Source organism: Poecile atricapillus, chromosome 21 (assembly GCF_030490865.1).
Source record: "Poecile atricapillus isolate bPoeAtr1 chromosome 21, bPoeAtr1.hap1, whole genome shotgun sequence".
Taxonomy (NCBI): Eukaryota; Metazoa; Chordata; class Aves; order Passeriformes; family Paridae; genus Poecile; species Poecile atricapillus.
In genome coordinates, this window is record NC_081269.1 from 9,496,900 (window position 1) to 9,517,288 (window position 20,389).

Here is a 20,389-nt window from a genome sequence, read left to right on the forward strand (position 1 = left end):
CTGACTCCAGGAGAGCTCAGTGGATCCTGCTCTGACTCCAGGAGAGCTCAGTGGATCCTGCTCTGACTCCAGGACAGCTCAGGGAATCCTGCTCTGACTCCAGGACAGCTCAGGGAATCCTGCTCTGACTCCAGGAGAGCTCAGGGAATCCTCCTCCAATCCTCCTCAGTCAAATCCACAGCCAGATCTGTCCCATTTATCCATTTGCTACTTCAAAAACCGGCTTTTGAGGCACACAGAAAATAGGAGATGCTGATAAAAATTTTTAATTTTAATTTTCTTTTTATGTTGCTCCCTTTTGGAGACCTTCTCATCCATTTTTAACATCTCCACTTCCAAAAAACGCCCTGGGGTGTTTTAGCACCCTTTTAGCATAGGTTAATTCTCCCACAGCAATGCAGAACTAAAGAGAGAGTTGGGGATGTTCTTCTGTGGCATCAATGGAAAGTCATTTCTGGCAGCTATGGCCATGAATGGCTGTGATTTGAACCAGCTGGCTGCAGTGAGGGGGTTGGAAAGGGCTTCATCCCAATTCCCTGTGTGAGCTGGGAGGAACAGGGACTGAACAGAGTGTGGGTGAGCAGGGAAGCGATGTCAGGGCAGAGCAGGGCTGAGCAGCACAGCTCCACCGAAATGCAGTGACCATTACTGGGCAGTATTTGGTTTTGGATCCCTTGTGTAAACCCCAGCTTATGGAAAGTTCCAGAAACCTCTGCTGGCAGGTGAATGAGAAGCCAGGTTGCCAAAGGCACCACTTTCAGATAATGCACTGACACTGTTATCAGCACTGACAGGACTTTTTAGGTGAGTAATACTGACAAACTAGGTTTCAGGGTCTGTTTCTCCTGCTTTATATCTCTTGTGTGCACATATAGGAGGAGATGGTAAATCAGTGGTAAATGTATTTATTCCATCTCACTCTGCCCATGAAAAAGATACCTAGAGGTAGAAAAGGTACAGGGAGTGATGAAAAGGATCTGTGGAGACATGCACAGCCTACCTACAAGGAGAAATTTAATAGTCTGGGAGGTGTGATATAAGGGAGACAAGAAAAATCTATAAAGTCATGATCTGAAGATGATGAGAAGCAAATTATCCTCTTTTGTTGGGATGGGATACTGTGAGACTCCCACTTAACCAGACAGCTGTTTAAAGCAGCAAAATGAGGTGACTTTTTTTACTTCTGTAATGAAATTCTGAACCTCACTCTTTGAGCAGAACCAGGGAATTGGGCAGTGTTTCTGAACAAACACTCTGAGCAGTGACTACCCGGGATTTTCTATGCATTAGCTTAATTTGCTAGTGGTGGTTGTTCTGTTGGGTTTGGTTTGGGAGTTTTTTTGTGTTTTTTTTTCCTTAGAGATGTTATTTTAAAACACGAGCCTGACAGCATCACAGCTTACCAAGGGTGTTTGTAGAGGGGGGGCTGAGAAAGGGAGATCCAGGAGCGAGTCTGGCTCCTGAGGAATTGCTCTGATTCCACGGCAGCGTTTCTGCAGCTGCAGAATGGAAAAGGAGATATTTGCTTTATGCCTAAGAGGCTTTATTGTTTCTAAACTATATATAGTCCTGTAATCTTGCTGTGGATAGGGGAGGGCACTGCGGGCCAGCCTCCAGAGCATCCCCGCGCTGGCGGGTGGGGAGCGAGGGGTTAACGCGGGGCTCTGGCAGGCTCATTGTCAGAATGATGTTTAGCCAGGTGTTAATCCGTGTCTGCGGGGAATTGCTGGGATTCATTATTCATCCCGCTGGGGGAGGTCACGGGCCTGGGCGGCTGCCAGAGCCGGAGCAGCCTCCGCTCCCGGCTCCACGGCCGTGCGCCAGCCGGGATGGGGCGGTGAGAGCACCGGGAGGAGCCGGCAGGGCTGCGGGGAGGCAGCGGAGAGAGGGGACACGGACAGGGATAGGGGACACGGACAGGGATAGGGGACAGGGACACGGACAGGGACAGGGATAGGGGACACGGACAGGGACAGGGGACACGGACAGGGGACACGGACACGGACAGGGGACACGGACAGGGACAGGGGACACGGACAGGGATAGGGGACACGGACAGGGATAGGGACAGGGGACACGGACACGGATAGGGGACACGGACACGGACAGGGATAGGGGACACGGACAGGGACAGGGGACACGGACAAGGATAGGGGACACGGACAGGGATAGGGGACACGGACAGGGACAGGGGACACGGACAGGGACAGGGGGCACGGACAGGGGACACCGGCACGGACAGGGGACACGGACAGGGACAGGGATAGGGGACACGGACAGGGACAGGGATAGGGGACACGGACAGGGACAGGGGACACGGACAGGGGACACGGACAGGGATAGGGGACACGGGCAGGGACACGGACAGGGATAGGGGACACGGACAGGGACAGGGGACAGGGACAGGGATAGGGAAAAGGGACACGGAGAGGATACAGGGGCAGGGATAAGGGCAGGAAGGAGTGACACAGGCAGGGGAGAGGGGCAGGGGGACACGGACAAGAAGGAGGGACACGGGCAGGAGGGAGGGACAGGACAGGAGGGAGGGGACAGGGCTGGAAGGAGGGACAGGGCAGGGACAGGGCTGGAAGGAGGGACAGGGCAGGGACAGGGCGGGAAGGAGGGACAGGGCAGGGACACGCGGAGGGAGCTCCGCGCTCAGCGCTTTCCCCGCCCGTCCCTCCGGCGCTCCGGGAACAGCGGCCGCTCTCCGGCAGAGCAGCTCCGGCTCCTTCCCTGCCGGGGACCGAGGCCGGGGGGGACACAATGATCAAATCCAGCTGGTTCTATGTGAAGTTCAAGCATGCCGAGAAGGTAAGTCCAGCCTCTGCTGCAGCCCTTCCCCGGGCACTCAGCTGCTCCCCTTCCCTGGAAGTGTCACCGGGAACTGGAATTGGTTTTTTCTGTGATTCCATAGATAAGGCTGTGCCCATGGAAGTGTCACCGGGAACTGGAATTGTTTTTCCCTGTGATTCCATAGATAAGGTTGTGCCCCTGGAAGTGTCACCGGGAACTGGAATTGTTTTTTTCTGTGATTCCATAGATAAGGCTGTGCCCGGAGCAGGGCACGGGCTGCAGATGAGGCAGCAACTTCAGCACGGTGCAGGTGGAGGAAAGCTCGCATCTGATGCCTCCAATGCCGTGTCGGGGAAAAAATATAAAAATAGAGATGTGTTTGTTTTCCTCATGTGGAGATTGAAAAGGAGGAATATTTCTTGTTCTGTGGAGCCCGTTATGAGTTGTGACCTGCTTCTGCAGGGAGGTTAGTTGTTTATTCTCCTTTTAGTTGGCTGTAATTATTACTGAAAGAAAGAACTTTTATTGATCAAAAAGTAGCAAGATGTGTTCAGGAGTCTTTGGTGTGGGGTTTACTGTGGAGCTTGCTGTATTTCCCATTGCATGAACAGAGTGTTTGCTGGGGGATTTTCCTCTTGCACTCAGCTTTTACTTTATCCGTGCCTTGGTACCCAGATCGTGGGGGAAGCAGAGGAACAGGGATGGATGGGGAGGGAGGATGGACTGGGATTGCACAGGGATCTGCTCAACAGTGCTGCATTTTCACTGGGGATCTCCTGCAGGGTCTCCTGCCCTAGGTTAGAGCCTGATCCCATTTTCACTGGTGCTGAGATGCAGGCAGGATGTGGATGTGGCTTTGCTGTTTCCTTAATCCAGCAAAATAGGGAAAAGAGCAAGACAACTTTCTGTGAAAACACTGAGCAGCCCTGCTGTCTGTTCCCTAAACATCCTTGAGCAGTTAGCAATTTGCTCTTAGAGCAGAGGGAAAAGCCATGCACGTGCTGTTAGTCTGAAATTATCTATTCTGGCAAATAATCCCACATTGATTTATTGCTTGTCTTTGTGCCTCAAGTTATACTGCACTCAGTGAAAGCGTATGTATTTCATTTAACATAAAGCATATATATTTCATTTAACAAGATTGTCCTATCATTTATCCCAGGCTGCAAATAGCACGTGTCACAGATGTAACTGTTCCATTTCATTTGTTTTGGGCAGTCTTAAAAAGGCTGCAAAGTTCACTGTATTAGGCAGTTATTATCTTCTTGATGTTTCTCTGCAATAATTCTGTGTCCTTTAAAGTTATATCAGACCTATGAATATCTCTAATTAAACAAATCTCTATATATTTAGCATATAGAACTTCCTGGAAATAATCTAAGGAAATCACCAGTTATTTGCCAGTGGGTGAGGTTGGCTATTTAAAATGCATGGGGATTTCTTTTTCCTCTACATTTTGTGATTCAGTTCCTTTATTTTTTTATTTTTTTTTTGACACCCCTTGCAGTTGCTGCAGAAAGCCCTGGAGTCCCTCAGCAGAGCAGATAATGTTCCTGCTCTGCTGTCACCGGCTGATTCTGTGGAGTGTTACATAACCTGTCATACCAGTTTTGTCACAGACAGATATTTTTGAGATCTACAACCTGGGAAATTTGAGCGTGGATGAGATCCAGGAAACCCATTTAACCAGTAAACCTACAGAAACTTGTGCCTTTCCAGCCTTTCCTCTGACCCAGCAGGGAAGGTGCCAGGTCTGTTCATCTGAAGATGATGACTGGGGAGAAAAGCCCCAGACCACAATGCCCACACTCAGGAAGGCAAAAACTGAAGTGCATGTCTGGTCTTCTGCTGGATTTCATGTGTGATGAGGGACTGGTAACCCTTTATTTTACAATATAAAATAAGGGTTTTATCCTGATATATATATCAGGAGGTTCCTGAGCCATTTTGGGTTTGGCTGCATGGATGGGCTGTACCCCCTTGCTGAACACAGGATTTGGTGTCAATATTCCTGTTGCACTTGGGGCTTGGCTTGCTCTGCTTTAGCTCCCAGTCTTGGCTGCCTGTGAAAGTTGTGCTAGTGTGGCTTAGGTGTGAATTGACACTGAATTTATTAAACTGCTGCAGTTCTCTGGCTGGACACTGTGGGTACACACTCCATGGAACAAGTGTTTCTGCAGTAGTACAACCACACTGCCTTAAAAAAATTAGGTCAAATTCTTTTGGAACTCCTCTGCGTTGTCATGGTCTTAGAAATTGGGTTTATGTGAGCTAAGCTGAAGAACCTTTGAAACTCTCAAACCAGCTTTTTACAGCAGTTTGTCTAAATGGATTTAAAACCTCCCTTGGAGATGCAGTTTCTCCTCTGCAGCTGGCACGAGTGCTCCACTCCCAGCTGGGCCTTGTCAGCCCACACAGGGAGGTGATCCCAGCTCCACCTGAGCTGCCTTTATTCCCTTTTTGTGCTGCCTTTATTCCCTTTTTGTGCTGCTTTTGTTTCCAGGCGGGTCAGTGTGTCCCAGTGAGGGCACAGCCCTGTGGTGTGTACCTGCAGGAGCAGAAAGGACACTGATGTCTCTTCTGGCAGCAGCCTGTGAAACCCAAATTAATTTAAGTTTGCTCTCCTCATGTGGAAGTGTTACATAATCTCTGTTTAAGGGAGGTCATTTTAGGTTGGGAAGAGGTTGGGTCTGTGCCCTCCTGTCAGTGCAGAATCTCAGTTAATCACAACTGGAGCTGCTCTTGCTGTGCTGACATTGCACTGCTCCCTCTGAATTCTCTTGTAAAGAAGTTCATTGACATTTTTACTGCCTGGCTGCCTTTGCTGAAGTTGATGTCCTTGCCTCTGGCCATCACAGTTTTATTTTTTTTTTTCCCTTCTGGTTTACTTCAGAAGATGTTGATGTCTGAGGCCCCCACTTTGATAATGTATATATTTATATCCATGTCAGAGGTAACTGCAGGAGGCTTGTACATTGTAAAATCTTCCTTCCCATGTAGATTGACAGCCTGTCAGAGTGCTTTCCTCCTTAAACTGTTCCATTGCTTGTGTTTGAATGCTGCTCATGCCAGCTGGGTTATCTACAGAGATCTAAACTGAGGTGTGCTCATGGAACTGGCCTGAGCCTCAGGGACTGAACCCTCACAGCTCTTCTGGGAGCTTCCAAACTCATCCCATCCACCTGGAGCCCTGACATCTCTTCATCACTTCATTCATCTCATCTGCCTGCTCGCTCAGTGACTGGTTTGTACTGGTAGGAAGCGGTCATGCATCTGTGGGTGCAACACAAAGCCTGAAAAATGGTCACCTTTTATCCTAAAGACATGTTGGAACTGGAAACAGGAGAGAAAGAAATGGATGTACTTTGGTGTGTTAGTTTGCTCAAGTCATCCAAAGTGTTTTTTTAAGCTGTGTAGACAAGCACAATAAAGCCTTTCCCCAGCAGCACATTTTTAGTTGTGATTAAAATAACCAGATAATAATAAAAAAAAACCCCAACTAAAGTAGAAATCTCCACAACTTCATCTTGAGTCTATTATCAAGTTAATTGCTAACATGCTATAATACAGCCTGAAAGGAAGCCTGTAGGATAAACCCCAAAGTTTTTCTGTTTCAAAGATTTACTATCAGGTCACTTGGCCACGAGCTGCTGGGACACAATACCCGTATTCAGTCTGGGTGCATTTACACCGGAATTAAGATTCAAAGGCTTCATGTGAATAATATTGCTGACACCAGGAAATTAGTTTAATCTGAAGGGGGAAAGAAAAAAAGGCAAGCTCTTGGAAAAAAATCAGTGAAATTCTAGAAAGTGTGGGGGACGTGTGGAGGGAGGCAGGGGGAATGGGCAGCCTGGCTTCACGTGTTGCTGCCCGGATCTGAGGGAGCTGATGGATGAAAATGGAGGACTTGAAAGGTTTTGCTTTGTCCTTGAAAAGCCCTGTCCCTTGTTTGAGGTTCATTGATAGATATTGCTGAACTGAAGCAAAGCTTAATTTTCCTGTTCCCAGCAGTGCCCAAGGGAGAGAAGTGCTGTATTTCTAGCTAGAAAATTAGATTAAAACACCCACCACCTAGATCCAGGGTACATTCATTTCATCCTCTCTTGTAAGACTCTCACTACTCTGAAAGGCAGTTTACAGTTTTGACAGCTAAAATAAAAAGCCTGAAGGACAAGCAACCACTTTGAATGTTAGAAGGGCTTCATTTCCAGCAGAAAGATTTCAATTACAGTCATTTTCCTCCAGTAAGTACAAAGAGGTAAATGGAACCCCTGTTTCAAATGTTAAACTCACAGACTACATTATTACCAGTTGTACTTTGAAAGTAAAGGATAAAGCCCATCTAAATCAAAGCCCTGGTTCCAAATGACTTTTTAAGAGTGTGCTGAGGTCTGCACCCCGTAATTCAGGCACTCTGTGCTGAGCAGCACCGAGCACATCAAATGTGACTTCCATTAGACCGTGCTGCTCTTGCAGGGGATCGAGGCAGGAAGCATCTTGCTCGACAAGCACTGAGAGATGCAACTTGAAAGGGCTGTTCTGCAGCTGGGAATTCATCAGTTGGCTGTATTTTTAGAGAATTTAGGTTGTTTTTTTTTTTTCATCCCTGACTCTGCTCGTTATTTGTCTTGTCCCTCTCAGCAGTAGTTTGAGAAAGGTTTGGTTATTTATCTCCTGTGTGGCACAACCTCTTCTCCCTGCCACTCCCCACACCAAGGTTTTTCATCCCAAACCATTTCCTGCCCTTGCTGGGGTAGGGAACACCTTTCCATAAGTCCAGGTACTGAAATGTTGCACAGTGTTTGCATCCTAGAGCGCTCTGCAGAGCCTGACAGCTGAGGTGATGAATCAGCCTGATGTCCTGAGCTCACCACAACATTCATTTTCCATGGTGAGCCCTCCCAGAATCCACACCCGTGGCTCTCTGGAGTCAGGGACTGCAGGGTTTGGGTGGCAGAGGCACATCCAGGCTGCTCCACTGGCACTCACACCACCCTGGGAGCTGGGAACCCACCTGTTCTCTCACCAAAAGTGTTTGCTGGAGATAATTATGCTGTTTTATTTATTTCTCTTTGCTATTTCTTTCCCTCCTTGCCTTGTAGAAGGATTTATGCAGGTGTGAAATCAGATGTTGCTCCTAAAACTGATGGGGATGATCAGCAAAGGGTTGAGCTGTCCTGAATTGCTCAGCACCTGGTTCACTATTTTTATCACTTTTAGATGCTAAATTTTTTCAGTTTTTTCCTTTCCTGCCTATGAGTAGTACAAGTTTGCCTTTTAAAAATCGTGTTGCAAATGTGACTGACGGTATTTTGGGGAAACGAGTGAGATTTGTCATTTTAAGTTCTTGTGAACAGAGATTGGGTGTAATCAAGGAAAACAGATGTAGGGGATTTAATTTACTTGTGAACACAAATCATAAAATCATAGAGTGGTTTGGCTTAGAGAGGTCTTTAAAAATCATCCAGTGCCCCCCCTGGGCTGCAGAAACGACTGAAGTACTTATTTATTTATTTTTGCTTTATTTATGTGTCTGTTTATTTATTTTGACTTCAGTGGATCTTTCTCAGTTCTGGCAGTTGTTGGTAGTTGGATCCTGTGTGTTTTTGGGTCAGGGTGTTTAACTGAGCTGTAAAATCCTGATTTCTTTCTGTGCCACAGATTGAACCTTGTTTGCCGCTTGTTTTTTTGCTGTAAATGGTTATCAGGGAGGGCCTCCGAGTTCTTCAGGCTTTCCTGGGAATGTGGTAGAGATGGAAAGGGATTTTCCTTCCTTGATCTGGGGCAGTGGTGGTGTCCTGTGTGTCAGGATGACTCAAGGGCTGCTCCTGCCCCTGGCAGCATCAGCAAATCCCAGCACCACCCACCTTCCCCCTGAGATCTCTCACAAAAGGAGTCACTGGGGCAGAACTGTTCAAACATCTCAGTGACACTTCAGGGTCCTCCCACTTAGAAATGGGAATGTGTGGTTTTTTCTTTATCCCCACCTGGAGCCAGCTTCTGGACAGCTTTGTCTTTAATATGGATTTGGATCTAGACCTCAAACTTTTCCATCTTTAGTCCTTGTTTTTTGCATATTCTTGTGAGGCTGAGAAGAACTGAATACTAATGGGAATAGTCAGTGGCAGATAAAATAGTAGAGGGAAAAAAAACCAACCTTGTTACATTCTTCTGATGTAAATTTTTAATCAAATGTATTTTCTTCTGTTAAGCAACTTTTACAGCCCACTGCACAAAACATACAACCAAAAACCTTTGCACAATGAGCTGCATGTAATAGGCTAGCAATGCATCCATTACACGTTTTTAGGTCTGTAATGCATTTAAATCCATTTTTGTGTGCATGGTAGTGTAGCCTTCAAAAGATAATTAGAATTTGCTCCGTTTTGCCTTCATAGTTCCTTAGGTTTTCTTCCAATTGCAATGCTTTGGAAAGCTTCATTAGAAGTGGTCTTTTCTGTAACTAGAGGGAAATGCCATTTGAATACCTTAGGAAATTCTCAAGAGGTTAGAAAGCTGGAAGTTTTGTATCAACATTTCTGCTCATCCTGGTGCCTCCTTTCTGGGGGTTTTGTGGGGTTTCTCCAAGCAGGGGCTGCTTTCACCACTGTGCCAATGATGCCTTCAGTTTAACTTTCATATTTTTCATATTCTGTGTTTCCTAGGTGTGTGGTTTTGAGCTTCACATGAAGAGTTAGTGAACTCTCTTCACAGAGCAGGCAGACAAAACAATCCCTTTTCTAGCTTGATACCAAGGACAATCCTTACAAGTTTCAGGCCCAAAAGCAGAAACAAGGGTGGACTGAGGAGAGAAAAGAAGCAGGATTGGGTTTCATCATCTGAAACTGTAATTGGACAATTAACCCCCAGGTGCAGATGGACCTAAATCTATGAAAATATGAGACCTTGTGACCAGCTTGTGACCATTTTTGGTCCATCCTGGGTGTAGCCCTGGCCAGGCTCTTGTACTACCAAGGTCCTGTAAGTCCTTTCAATAAATCCCTATTTTATTCTTTAGCTCTGCCAGCCTCTGTTCCAGCTCAGCCTTCCCAGGGCATCACCAAGAGCTGGAGGCACTGGATTTGTCCCTTGGCTGTGCCCAGGGGTGGCAGGAGGAGGTGCTGGGGTGTCCCTGGGGGACAGGAGTGCTCCTCCCTTGGGGCTGCTGCCTGCCAGGGATCCTCTGGGCTGATCCGGGGACAGGTTCAGGCACTCAGAAATTCACAGGAACCCCCTTGAGCCGCTGTCTGGGACCCAACTTTTGATTTGAGAGCCTGTGCTGTGTTTAACTCCGTGGCCAGTAACGCGTGGGTACTTGATGGATTAATATTCAGGACACAGTAGATGAGAGAAACTGGCTGGGAGGATGTCACACACAATCTGTTCTTTTTGAATTCCTCTTTGTTTTGAAGCTAGATTCACCAATTCTGTAGATGGGAAGGGGGAAAAAAAAAAAATACAGGCTTACTCTGATTTTTAAATTTTTTATTCTCCCCTCCTGGACTTCATTTGCCTGAGGGCTAGTTCTGCCCTTTAATTATTTAAGAACTGGGTTTTGTTTACAGTTTGTAATAAAACTGATAAAAGATTAACAAGGTGCTTGTGAATCATTTTAAGCAAATTAAAGCTTTGAAAGACTTACAACTACAAATATTTGAAAATTGTGCAGCAGAAAAAATAAGAACAGACCAGAGCAGATAATCAAGGTATTGGATTTGTTTGGGAGAAAAAAAATATCTTGTTTGCAATCAGATGTGAGAGCAGCATTGTCTGCTCTATGAAATATTTATATGTGCTTTTAGCAAATTTGAAGAGACTGGTTGTATGAAACAGCACCAGGCCTGTTAAAATCCTGGTTTATTACAGTGTGGGGTAGGTGCAGGGCCAGAGGATGGGGTGGGGAGGGGATTCTGAGTGGGATTTGTGTGTCCAGGTTCACTTTAGCAGCAAACCTGTGCCAAAGCATGGGTGCCTTATGCTGCTTTTAGGGACTCTGGTGGCTCTTCCCTAAAGCATCCTAATGAAATGATGGACTCTGAGCTGACTGCCCTGCAAAAGTGAAATCAGGGAGGTTCTAACTCCATTTCTAGGCACAGATTTTGGGGTTATAATGGATATTTCCATCAAGACATCAGCACATCACTCAGTAGTGCTATGAAAGACAAAGCAGCTAAAGGTAAGGGAGCATCCTAAGGATGGAGCAGGGAGCATTGCTGTGATGGAACAGAAATTCCTGATTTCCCTGTGTCAGGGCCATGTGCTGCTCTCATCATTCCCTCTCCAAACACCTGCAGACACCGAGGGCTCAGAGGGGAAAGGCAAGGCTGTTCAGAGGGGTCTGTGTGAGGAAGAACTGAATGAACCACAGCCCCTCAGGCAGGGGGAAAAGGAAAGGGGACGTGGCAGAGGTCTGTGAATTCGGGCAGGACAGCAGAAACCAGGTGTGTTTCTCCTGAAACACCAGGAGATGCCAAGGGGTGTTGGGGAGAGCCCAGCTGGAGGAGGTCAGGTTGTTCTTTGGGAGGGTGCTGGCCAGTGCAAATGGGTGTTCTCAAGGAAACTGCAGATGCTGAAAGTTCACATCACTTGTGGGAAAGTGGGCCAATTAATGGAAAATAAATCAATGGATTGCCACTGAACCCCTGACAGGAGCTCAGGGAGCTGGGAGTGACTGGTGGTGGAAGCAAGGGGGAAAGATGCAGGCATATAAATAGAGAGACAGGAGTATTATATGTACTTATCCTATTTTTATTCTCTTCCTTTGGACACCCATTTATGGCCACTGTTGGAGAGAGGATGCTGAGCAAGCTGAGCCTTTGATCTGGCCCAGCACAGCCGTTCTCTGGGGCAGCTCTTTCTGAAACATCTTGTCCTGTGTGGTGACTTCTGCATAAAACACATGTTCTTCAACACCCCCTGAGCTCTGCAGCTTTGCATTTGGCTGTGGTTGTTACCTTCAGACAAAGGAGTGTCACACAGTGATTACAGGGTGGTTCTAATTGCTGGATTCCCAGGGAGTGAAAAGTGCTCTGGCTCTGGGAAGGAGAATCTCACATTGCCTCTTCTGTGTGCTTCATTTTCTCCAGCCATAAAATGGCTGTGAAGGCAAATGTGTTATCAGGAGTTTTGTCATCTTGGAGGGGATTCTGATGCATTTCTCTGAAGCCACTGAAGGCACAGAAGCAAGAGAAGGCAAGCAGCATTTCCATTGTAGTGTCCCCAGAAAAGTTTGAAGATGGGTGGATTATTGCATTGCAAAGCTTTTCAGCACCCCAGTGAAAAATCAGGACAAACCTTTAAGCCTAAATTACATTCACAATTGAGTGAGGTGACAGGAAACTTCTGGGGCAAGTGAGGAGAGCTGGAGTCTAATTAAATGGAGTAATTTTATTCCTTTGGGGATGAGCTGTGAAAGCCAACACGGTAACACAGCAGGTTCAAAGGTCTGTGTGTAGGTCCTAATCTCCTTAAAAGATGGGATTGAATTTCACTGTCTGTATCATAAACCTGGGTTCAGTAACTAAATAGTTCCTTTCTTGAGCATCCAAATATAAACTGGGAAAGAAGGCAGAGGAGCTTAAAGGAGGGGAATTAAGCTGTGCCTATGCACAAATGCTGCCTATAGCTCAGTGATAATCACAGAAATATTCTGGAATGATCTTTCTGTCCCCCTTTTCAGCTGTGTGGGGCTCTAATGTGCCCTGTTAGAATTACACTTTGAGGCAAACAGCAATGATTTAAATGTCTCCTTTTTCCTTTCCCTGTAGCTGATGTTTGTGCTCTGCTCTCTTTGGAAAGGAGTTGTGAGCAGTGGGAGCTGGCAGGGCTGGGGCTGAGCCCAGTGTGGGGCAGGGCAGTGGGTCCCCATCTCTGCACGTGGCTTGCATTACTCTGCAGCTTTATTGGAGCAGGGTTTGCAGCTCCCAGGGTTCTGCACAGCACAGATGTTGGAGATGAACAGATAGTGCCTCCATTTCCTTGTTTAGCGTTCTGTCATCCCTGTGTTGTCATCAATCTTTGTCCAGCCCTCTTGAAACTTCGCCTGTGTTTGTTGTGTTCCCTGTGACTGTCAGTGATCTCCTTTAAAAGCCCAGGATCCATTCCATCTGCTCCTAGGGAACTTGGCAGCTTGCATGGCAAGCAAGAGCTGATTTTTTTTTATTTTTTTTTTTCCCCTGTGAGTGCTAGTTCAGAGAAGTCAATTCATGGCTAAAAAGATTAAATCCCTAAATCAGAAAAGCTGGAAAAAAAAAATATAACAATGGCAGCTCTGCCAAGGAAGTGCTTCTTGTTGGATTAAAAAACCTTATGACAAGTTGAAAGAGAGAGATTTGGAAGGGTAATTCAATTCTGTTGTCAATCCAGGAGAGTTAAAGCTGGAACTGTGTTAGAATACATTAACAGCACTGCCTGGATGGAGAGAATCAAGTGCCTGTCAGAGGCAGTTTAGTGCTGGTTTCCATTCTGCCTCTCTCATGACCTGGTTTGGATTCCTTGCCCTGGGGTTCATCACCTGCTGTGTCCCCTGTTTCCATGTGCAGGTTCCCTCTGAAATAAGCTGTTTGCAGCATCAAGGACACGGGGGGTGGCAGTGGGATGAGGATGGGAGGGGGCCAGGCTGGCAGGTTTGGAGAGAGAGGCACCCATGTGGAGTGTGGGGGGTGGCAGGGACACCTCACACTGCAGTGTCCCCTCTCCCTGGGGCTGGCAGCACCCAGCTGCTGTTCTCCTGAGAGCAGAGAGCTGCTTCTCCTCCTGGGGATGGCCCTGGTGCTGTCAGAGCTTGGGCTGTGCTGCTCTCCTGGTGCTCCTGGAGGCTGAGAGAGAGCCCTCACCTTCCTGCTCCTGCTGTGTCCCCTCCAGCTTCCCAGACTTGCCTTCCCTCCATCCATGTGAAAAAGGGGAAGCCAAAGACAAGCCAAAATCATCTCTCTCCTCAGCTCAAGGTTCAGATTGAAGGTTTCTGGTTTTGTCTTATCAAACAGGCTCATTCAGTGCTTGAACATCACTGTGGTGTGTCCGTGACAGAAACTGGGAGCACAAAATCCCACTTTTCTGCTCAGCACAGACAGCTGATGACAGGGAGGGATGGAGGGATGGAAGTGGCTGCTGCAGGGGTGGTTTGCTGTCCAGGCTGCACAGTCAGTGGCAGGGAGGGATGGAGGGATGGAAGTGGCTGCTGCAGGGGTGGTTTGCTGTCCAGGCTGCACAGCCAGTGGCAGGGAGGGATGGAGGGGTGGAAGTGGCTGCTGCAGGGGTGGTTTGCTGTCCAGGCTGCACAGTCAGTGGCAGGGAGGGATGGAGGGATGGAAGTGGCTGCTGCAGGTGTGGTTTGCTGTCCAGGCTGCACAGTCAGTGGCAGGGAGGGATGGAGGGATGGAGGGATGGAAGTGGCTGCTGCAGGGGTGGTTTGCTGTCCAGGCTGCACAGTCAGTGGCAGGGAGGGATGGAAGTGGCTGCTGCAGGGGTGGTTTGCTGTCCAGGCTGCACAGTCAGTGGCAGGGAAGGCTGGCTCTCCTGGCAGGTCACCCAGGGAGCAGCAGGACGGTGCTGCCCTCTCTCCTGGCACTCTGCACATCAGGGGACACTCTGAAATCCAGCATATCCACTGCTGTCACATCATTTCTTTCATCCTCTTCAAAAGTCAGGATAGAGCCCGTGTTCCCACAACATTTCTATCCAAGGATGGAGTCTGTGTGAAACAGTGCTCAGTACTGACCTGGGGAGAGTTCCCTGCACAGCTACAAACTGATCTTTATCATGACCACAGTCAAAACTCAAAAGATTTGTCTAGAAGTGTCTGTGTGTGGGCAGGTTTATAGATGTAATGTAATACTTGTAGGTCTGAACATTGCATGCAGTGTTTAATGTATAATTACATTAGACATATAATACCTCTGGGTTTAAACACAGACACAGGCACAGCGCTGATTGGTCTGCATGATGTTGACAGACAGTCACATATTTTTCCTTTTTGGAATAATTCACTGAGGTGTATGTAAGAAATCAGCAATAGCCTTTAATTTCCTTCAGTAATCCCAACTCCCACAATCAGTGCAGTGAAAGCCATCGTGCCTGGCTGGAGGTGCTTGTGTCACTGCCTTGGGAGCATTGCAAAGACTGGGAGACAGGACAGCAGCCTGGGAATTCCATGGAAACCTTTCCTGAGAGATGCTTCTGTTTTGTGACCGGGAAATTTCTGCATAATTCTATAGATCTTCTTACTCTGGATTAGGATTTAGCTAAAATCAAAATTGTGGAGCTGCTTCGTTGGGATATTTGCTTACAGCCAGATCCTTGCAGTTCACAAGGCAGATGAATGAGTTAAGCTGTGAGGGATCAGGGAGAAGCAGATTCCTTACATGATATTGAATATTGCACCAAGCTGTGTTTGCATCTTTTGCAGCCTGGCTGCAGATCTGCTGTGGGGTGTTTCTGTGCAGCTCCTCTGCCTTCACTGCAGCAGTGTCACCTCAGGCCTGGTTAATGAGCCAAAGCCATGTTCACTTCCCAGGGCTTTCCTGAGTCTGCCCCACACCTTGTCCTCATTTTATCATCTCCTAAATTGTGACACAGTCCCATCCCATCCCAGTGACACAATCCCATCCCATCCCAGAGCTGTGACACAATCCCATCCCAGTGCAGTGACAGGATCCCATCCCAGAGCTGTGACACAATCCCAGTGCAGTGACACAATCCCATCCCAGTGCAGTGACACAATCCCATCCCAGTGCAGTGACACAATCCCATCCCAGAGCTGTGACACAGTCCCATCCCATCCCAGTGCAGTGACACAATCCCAGTGCAGTGACACAATCCCATCCCAGTGCAGTGACACAATCCCATCCCAGAGCTGTGACACAGTCCCATCCCATCCCAGTGCAGTGACACAATCCCAGTGCAGTGACACAATCCCATCCCATCCCAGAGCTGTGACACAGTCCCATCCCATCCCAGTGACACAATCCCATCCCATCCCAGAGCTGTGACACAATCCCAGTGCAGTGACAGGATCCCATCCCATCCCAGTGCAGTGACAGGATCCCATCCCAGTGCAATGACACAATCCCATCCCAGTGACACAATCCCATCCCATCCCAGTGACACAATCCCATCCCAGAGCAGTGACACAATCCCATCCCAGTGCAGTGACACAATCCCATCCCAGTGACACAATCCCATCCCAGTGACACAATCCCATCCCAGTGCAGTGACACAATCCCAGTGCAGTGACACAATCCCATCCCTTCCCAGTGACACAATCCCATCCCAGTGACACAATCCCATCCCAGTGCACGCTCACAGGGCTGTGCAGTGGCAGCCAGGCAGCAGCAGGTCAGTGGAGGAATTTTTAATGGAAGAATAACGATATCTAGTCTGTCATGCAGCTAATCTATTTCTAAAATGAAGCCAGGACCTCCTTTTGCATGTAAGAGCAGCAGTTTAAAAGCCTGAGGCACAAAGAAATGTCCCAGGCTGAAGGCAAGGGTGAGGTTCTGCCTGGGTCCTGTCTGTCCATGGCAAGAGAAACACAAAGGTGTTTATTTTACAGGTTGTTATTTTTCCCCTCAGCATATCAACACCTAAGCAAGCTCAGGAGCAGGCAGAGCACAGTGGTCTCTTTTCCTCCTGGAGGTGAGCACGTTCTGCAGCTGAGGCTGTGCTGGAGCTGTCCTGTCCCACCAGCAGCTCTGCTCTGCCTTGCTGCTGCCCAGCCTGCAAGAGCCTGACAAGCACATTTCCCTGCTGGAAAATGGCATTAAATTAAATAGGTATCAGCCTGCTACTCTGGGAGCTGAATGTCAGTGCTAATAAACCAGAGGCTCCATCTTTCCCAGGGGACCTTTGGAATCAATTGAGAGCCGTGTCCCCATCCCCCTTTGCCAGGGGGTGAGTGCTGCTCGTGTCCTCGCAGTGAGGGACAGCAGCAGCACACTGTGAGTGACAGCCCTGCTCCCAGCTCTGGAGGAGACCAAGTGACCTTAAACTCTGCCCTTCTGCTTCTGTTCTCACTGTAAGAAAACACTCTTTTTTTGTTTTGGTTTTTTTCCCCCTGTTTTTATAACATTGCCCTGGCTTTCTGTTCATATCTATGTATTTTTTAAGGTCTTAACCCCTTCCTGCCCTGAGGTAGAATGAGATTAGCTTTGAAAGCAGCTCAATGTCATTTGTTTAAAAAAGAAAAACAAAAAAAAGAAGAGAGAGACTAAACCAAGGAAGGTGACCTTGCAAAGTTGCCTGTAGAAAAAGATCTCTCTTATCATAAGCCTAAAGTAATTAGCTTTATTTTTGGTGTTGCCTTGTATGAATTGTTCATGCATGTTGGCTGGCTGTGGAAATGCCTGATGACAGCCTGAGTGTGCTTTCCAGGCTGCTTGGCCACTGCCTGTGAGTGCCTGTGTCAGTGCAGGAGTTTCCTCTGCCCATGGGACGTGCACTGAGCACTCTCCCCGTTCTGCAGGGGAATGCTGGTAAATCTGGTAAATCTCTGTGCTCAGGGGGGATCCTGCATCACTCAGCACTGGAGCTCAAGGCTGCTAGGCAAGGAATAGTAATAGAAGAAATCAGCACCGTTGCTATCAATGAAACATCCTTTTCTGGCCTGTTTTGCTATTAAATGATGATGAAGTTAGTGCTTAATGTGGCAGGTGAGCAGAAAGGATCCCTTTCCCCATTGCTGTTCCTTTCTGTGGGCAATGGGAAACTCCTGGCTGGCTGAGATGAGGCTCTCAGTGGTGCTGGCAAAGCCATCCCATGCAGGATGTGCAAGGAAGTGTTTTCCTGGAGAGCTGGGGAGTTCCTGCACAGGGACCCAGGAGAGGGGTGAACAGCAGGGGCCACTTGGAAATGACTCTGCTGACGTGTCTGTCATGTCTGTGCTGGGCTGCTTCTCTTCCCTCGGCTGCTGCAGTCACTCCTCAGCTCTTGGGGCAGTGGATTTATGTCCTCACCTCCCCCAGATCACCAAGCCCAGTGCCCCTTGCCCTGGGAACAGCTGATGTTTCCACCCAGCACAGGGAGCATCCCCACTGACCATGGGGAAATGTGCTGATGGACACTGTCAGGAATGTTCCCTGTCTGTTCCTTGGCTCTCAGTGATACTGAAAAGTCCAAAGATGGTGTGGCTCTTGGTCTCCTCTTACTAATCCAGCAATTGTTTTGAGCCACGGTGAAAAAGTAAATGCAGGTATTGTTGTGCAGGCTTGGCCAAAGGACTTGGCTGTGGTGTGTAACCTATTTCTGGGTGTAATTACCTTGCCTGTTATCAGTGTGGTTGGTAGGGTGCAGCAGTAATCAGGTTTTGGCAGGAGATAGGGCTTTGTGTCTGCAGAGCCCTGCTCTAATCGGGGGGAGGATCAGGCTGCAGCAGCCGATGGCAGGGGCAGCGTGCTCCAACCCAAACAGCAGCTCTGAGAGCTCTGAGCCTGAATTCCCAGAGAATCAGGCATTTCAGGGGATACTGATGCAGTCTGGGGGCAAAAAAAGAATTATCTGTGATGTCAGTGGCGTGTAGGACATGAGAGAATAGGTCAGTGTCTCAAATGCAGCCTTTGGCAGCTGCTCCCTCTGACAGTGCTGGTGCCAACAGAGGGAGGTCATGGGAGGCAGATGTGGGATAATCTCTTCTCCACCTTAAATCTTCTCCTGGTTTAAACCCTGAGAACAAGCTTTAATAGCCTGCTTAAAGGGTGCAGTTCATTGAATTCTGCTTGGATTATGGCTTGTTCCATTTGGCTTGATTAGGTTCAGCAAGGAATTGGGAACAAACTCCAGAGCGACTCATTTTGAATGGGGAATGAGATCAGAGCTGACTCTAACATGTATTACTGTCAAATGCAAAAGAATTGGTGATGTTTATTCCCTCAGCTGAGGGCACCCACATCGTGGGCTTTCAGAGGATCCCCCCATGGCTGTGTTCTGCAGCCATGGGAGCTCTGTACAACCCCTCTTAGGATGGATGGATTTGCTGGCTAACACAAGGAGGGGAAGTGGAATGTCTAAATGTGGATGTGAAACATCACTGAAGTCATTCCCCCACTTAGGCTGACCTCCAGGATCATCCCTGCTCCTTCCACTTATCTAAATACACCAACTGAAATTTCTTACATGCAACTTGTGTGGCCCAGCATTGGATTTTTTTTTCTTCTTTTTTTTTTTTATTTTCTTTTCCATCCTTAAAGTAAACTGAGGCTGCTTCTGCCAGAGCATAATCTCTCCTGCAGTGCAGTGATTAAATGCTGGTAGTTGGAGGGCTAGGAAAGTCCAGGAATTGCTTCTCCCAGGAAAAGCACATTTTTGGAAGATCTGTTTTGATTAGTCACTAGGATTTGTTTGCAGAACTCTCTGGAGAGCTCAGGTGTTTTGGGTGGATCAGAGCAGGTAACAGCTATTCCCTGTTAGGATGAGGCAGAGCAAGTGTGTCAGCTTTGTGCTGAGGAGAGAATCCTTCTGCAGCCTCTCCCTCGCCTTCTTCAGACTCCCCAAAATGCCTGATCTGAATCAGCTTTAAGAGGGTTTTATTTCCCCTTTCCTTTGTTTGAAGTTCCAGCCCTGTGCAAACCCATCAGAAAGGACTCATTGTGGGGCAGCCCCGATAGCATCAGCTGCCAGTTTATCTTTCCTGTGGCACAGTGGCTCCTGTTCCTGCCCAGGGGCTCCTGCCTTGGATTGTTCCCATGGTTTGGGTGGCTTTTGACCCACTCCAGTCCCGAGCTGAGCTTTTGCCTTCAATGAGCTCAGTGTTATCAGCTCCCCAGGGCTGCTGTACCTAGCAGAGCCTGGCACCCACTCAAGGCTGTGGGCGTCCCTAAGATCCATCATTGATGGCTCACATGCTTTTTCCTCCCCAGTGAAAACAAGCACTTTTTGTTTAAGTTCACTAATGTTTGGCAAAGAAATATAGCAGTAATTATACACCCAGCCTCGTCCTCCTCCTCCTCCCCCTGCACCCCCAATCCCACTTTTGTAAAGGCAGCTAGCACTGGAACTGAAATAAATGTCATGAATGAATAATAATTTCTTTCATTTACACAGTAATTAAACTTGTTGAATGCAGACTTTATGCTTTACTGCACAGTGTTTAATTTGAGTGGTAGATCCAGGCTTTTGTTAAATTCAGGAAGGGAAAAATGAAATATCTACATGACTATCAATGTGTTTTGTTACAAACACTTTGTGGTTGGTTTTTTTTTCCCTACAGTGATGCTGACAAAGGGGATGAATGTGCTTTTCAGACTGTTGTTTGCATCTTTACAAAGGTACTTTGTGGCCAAGGTTTCAGAAATGTGACAGAGATGCACCTCCAGTGCTTTAAGGCCGCAGGGATTAATCAGCATTTCTGAAACCTTAGTCATGGGCATAGATAGATGGGTATATCCCATCTTAGCAATTTCACTTTCCACAGGATTTATTTTTTTCCTTCTTTCAGTCCTCATGGCTTCATCTCTCCCCAGGAATTGGCCTCTTCCCCTCCCTGATGAAAGGCAGGGCACGATGGCAGCAGCATTTACAGAGGGGTGATGTCCTCCCCCAGGCAGAGAGGGCTTGAGCAGTGGTGAGGATGGAAAATTGGCTGGTTTGGATACAGAAG

General features: G+C 47.7%; 1 protein-coding gene across 5 annotated transcripts in view; it reads left to right on the plus strand.

The window, feature by feature from the left end:
• Nucleotides 1-20,389, plus strand: part of AUTS2 (activator of transcription and developmental regulator AUTS2) — a 687,646-nt gene that overhangs the window by 216,175 nt on the left and 451,082 nt on the right. The window contains exon 1 of one of the 5 annotated variants that reach the window (XM_058854673.1): nt 2,626-2,814. The exons of the other annotated variants lie outside the window; for them this stretch is intronic. Coding sequence (XP_058710656.1) covers nt 2,767-2,814 — 48 coding nt within the window. The 5' untranslated portion in view covers nt 2,626-2,766. Of the gene's footprint in view, nt 1-2,625; nt 2,815-20,389 lie in introns of those variants that run through there. 5 annotated transcript variants of the gene reach the window in all.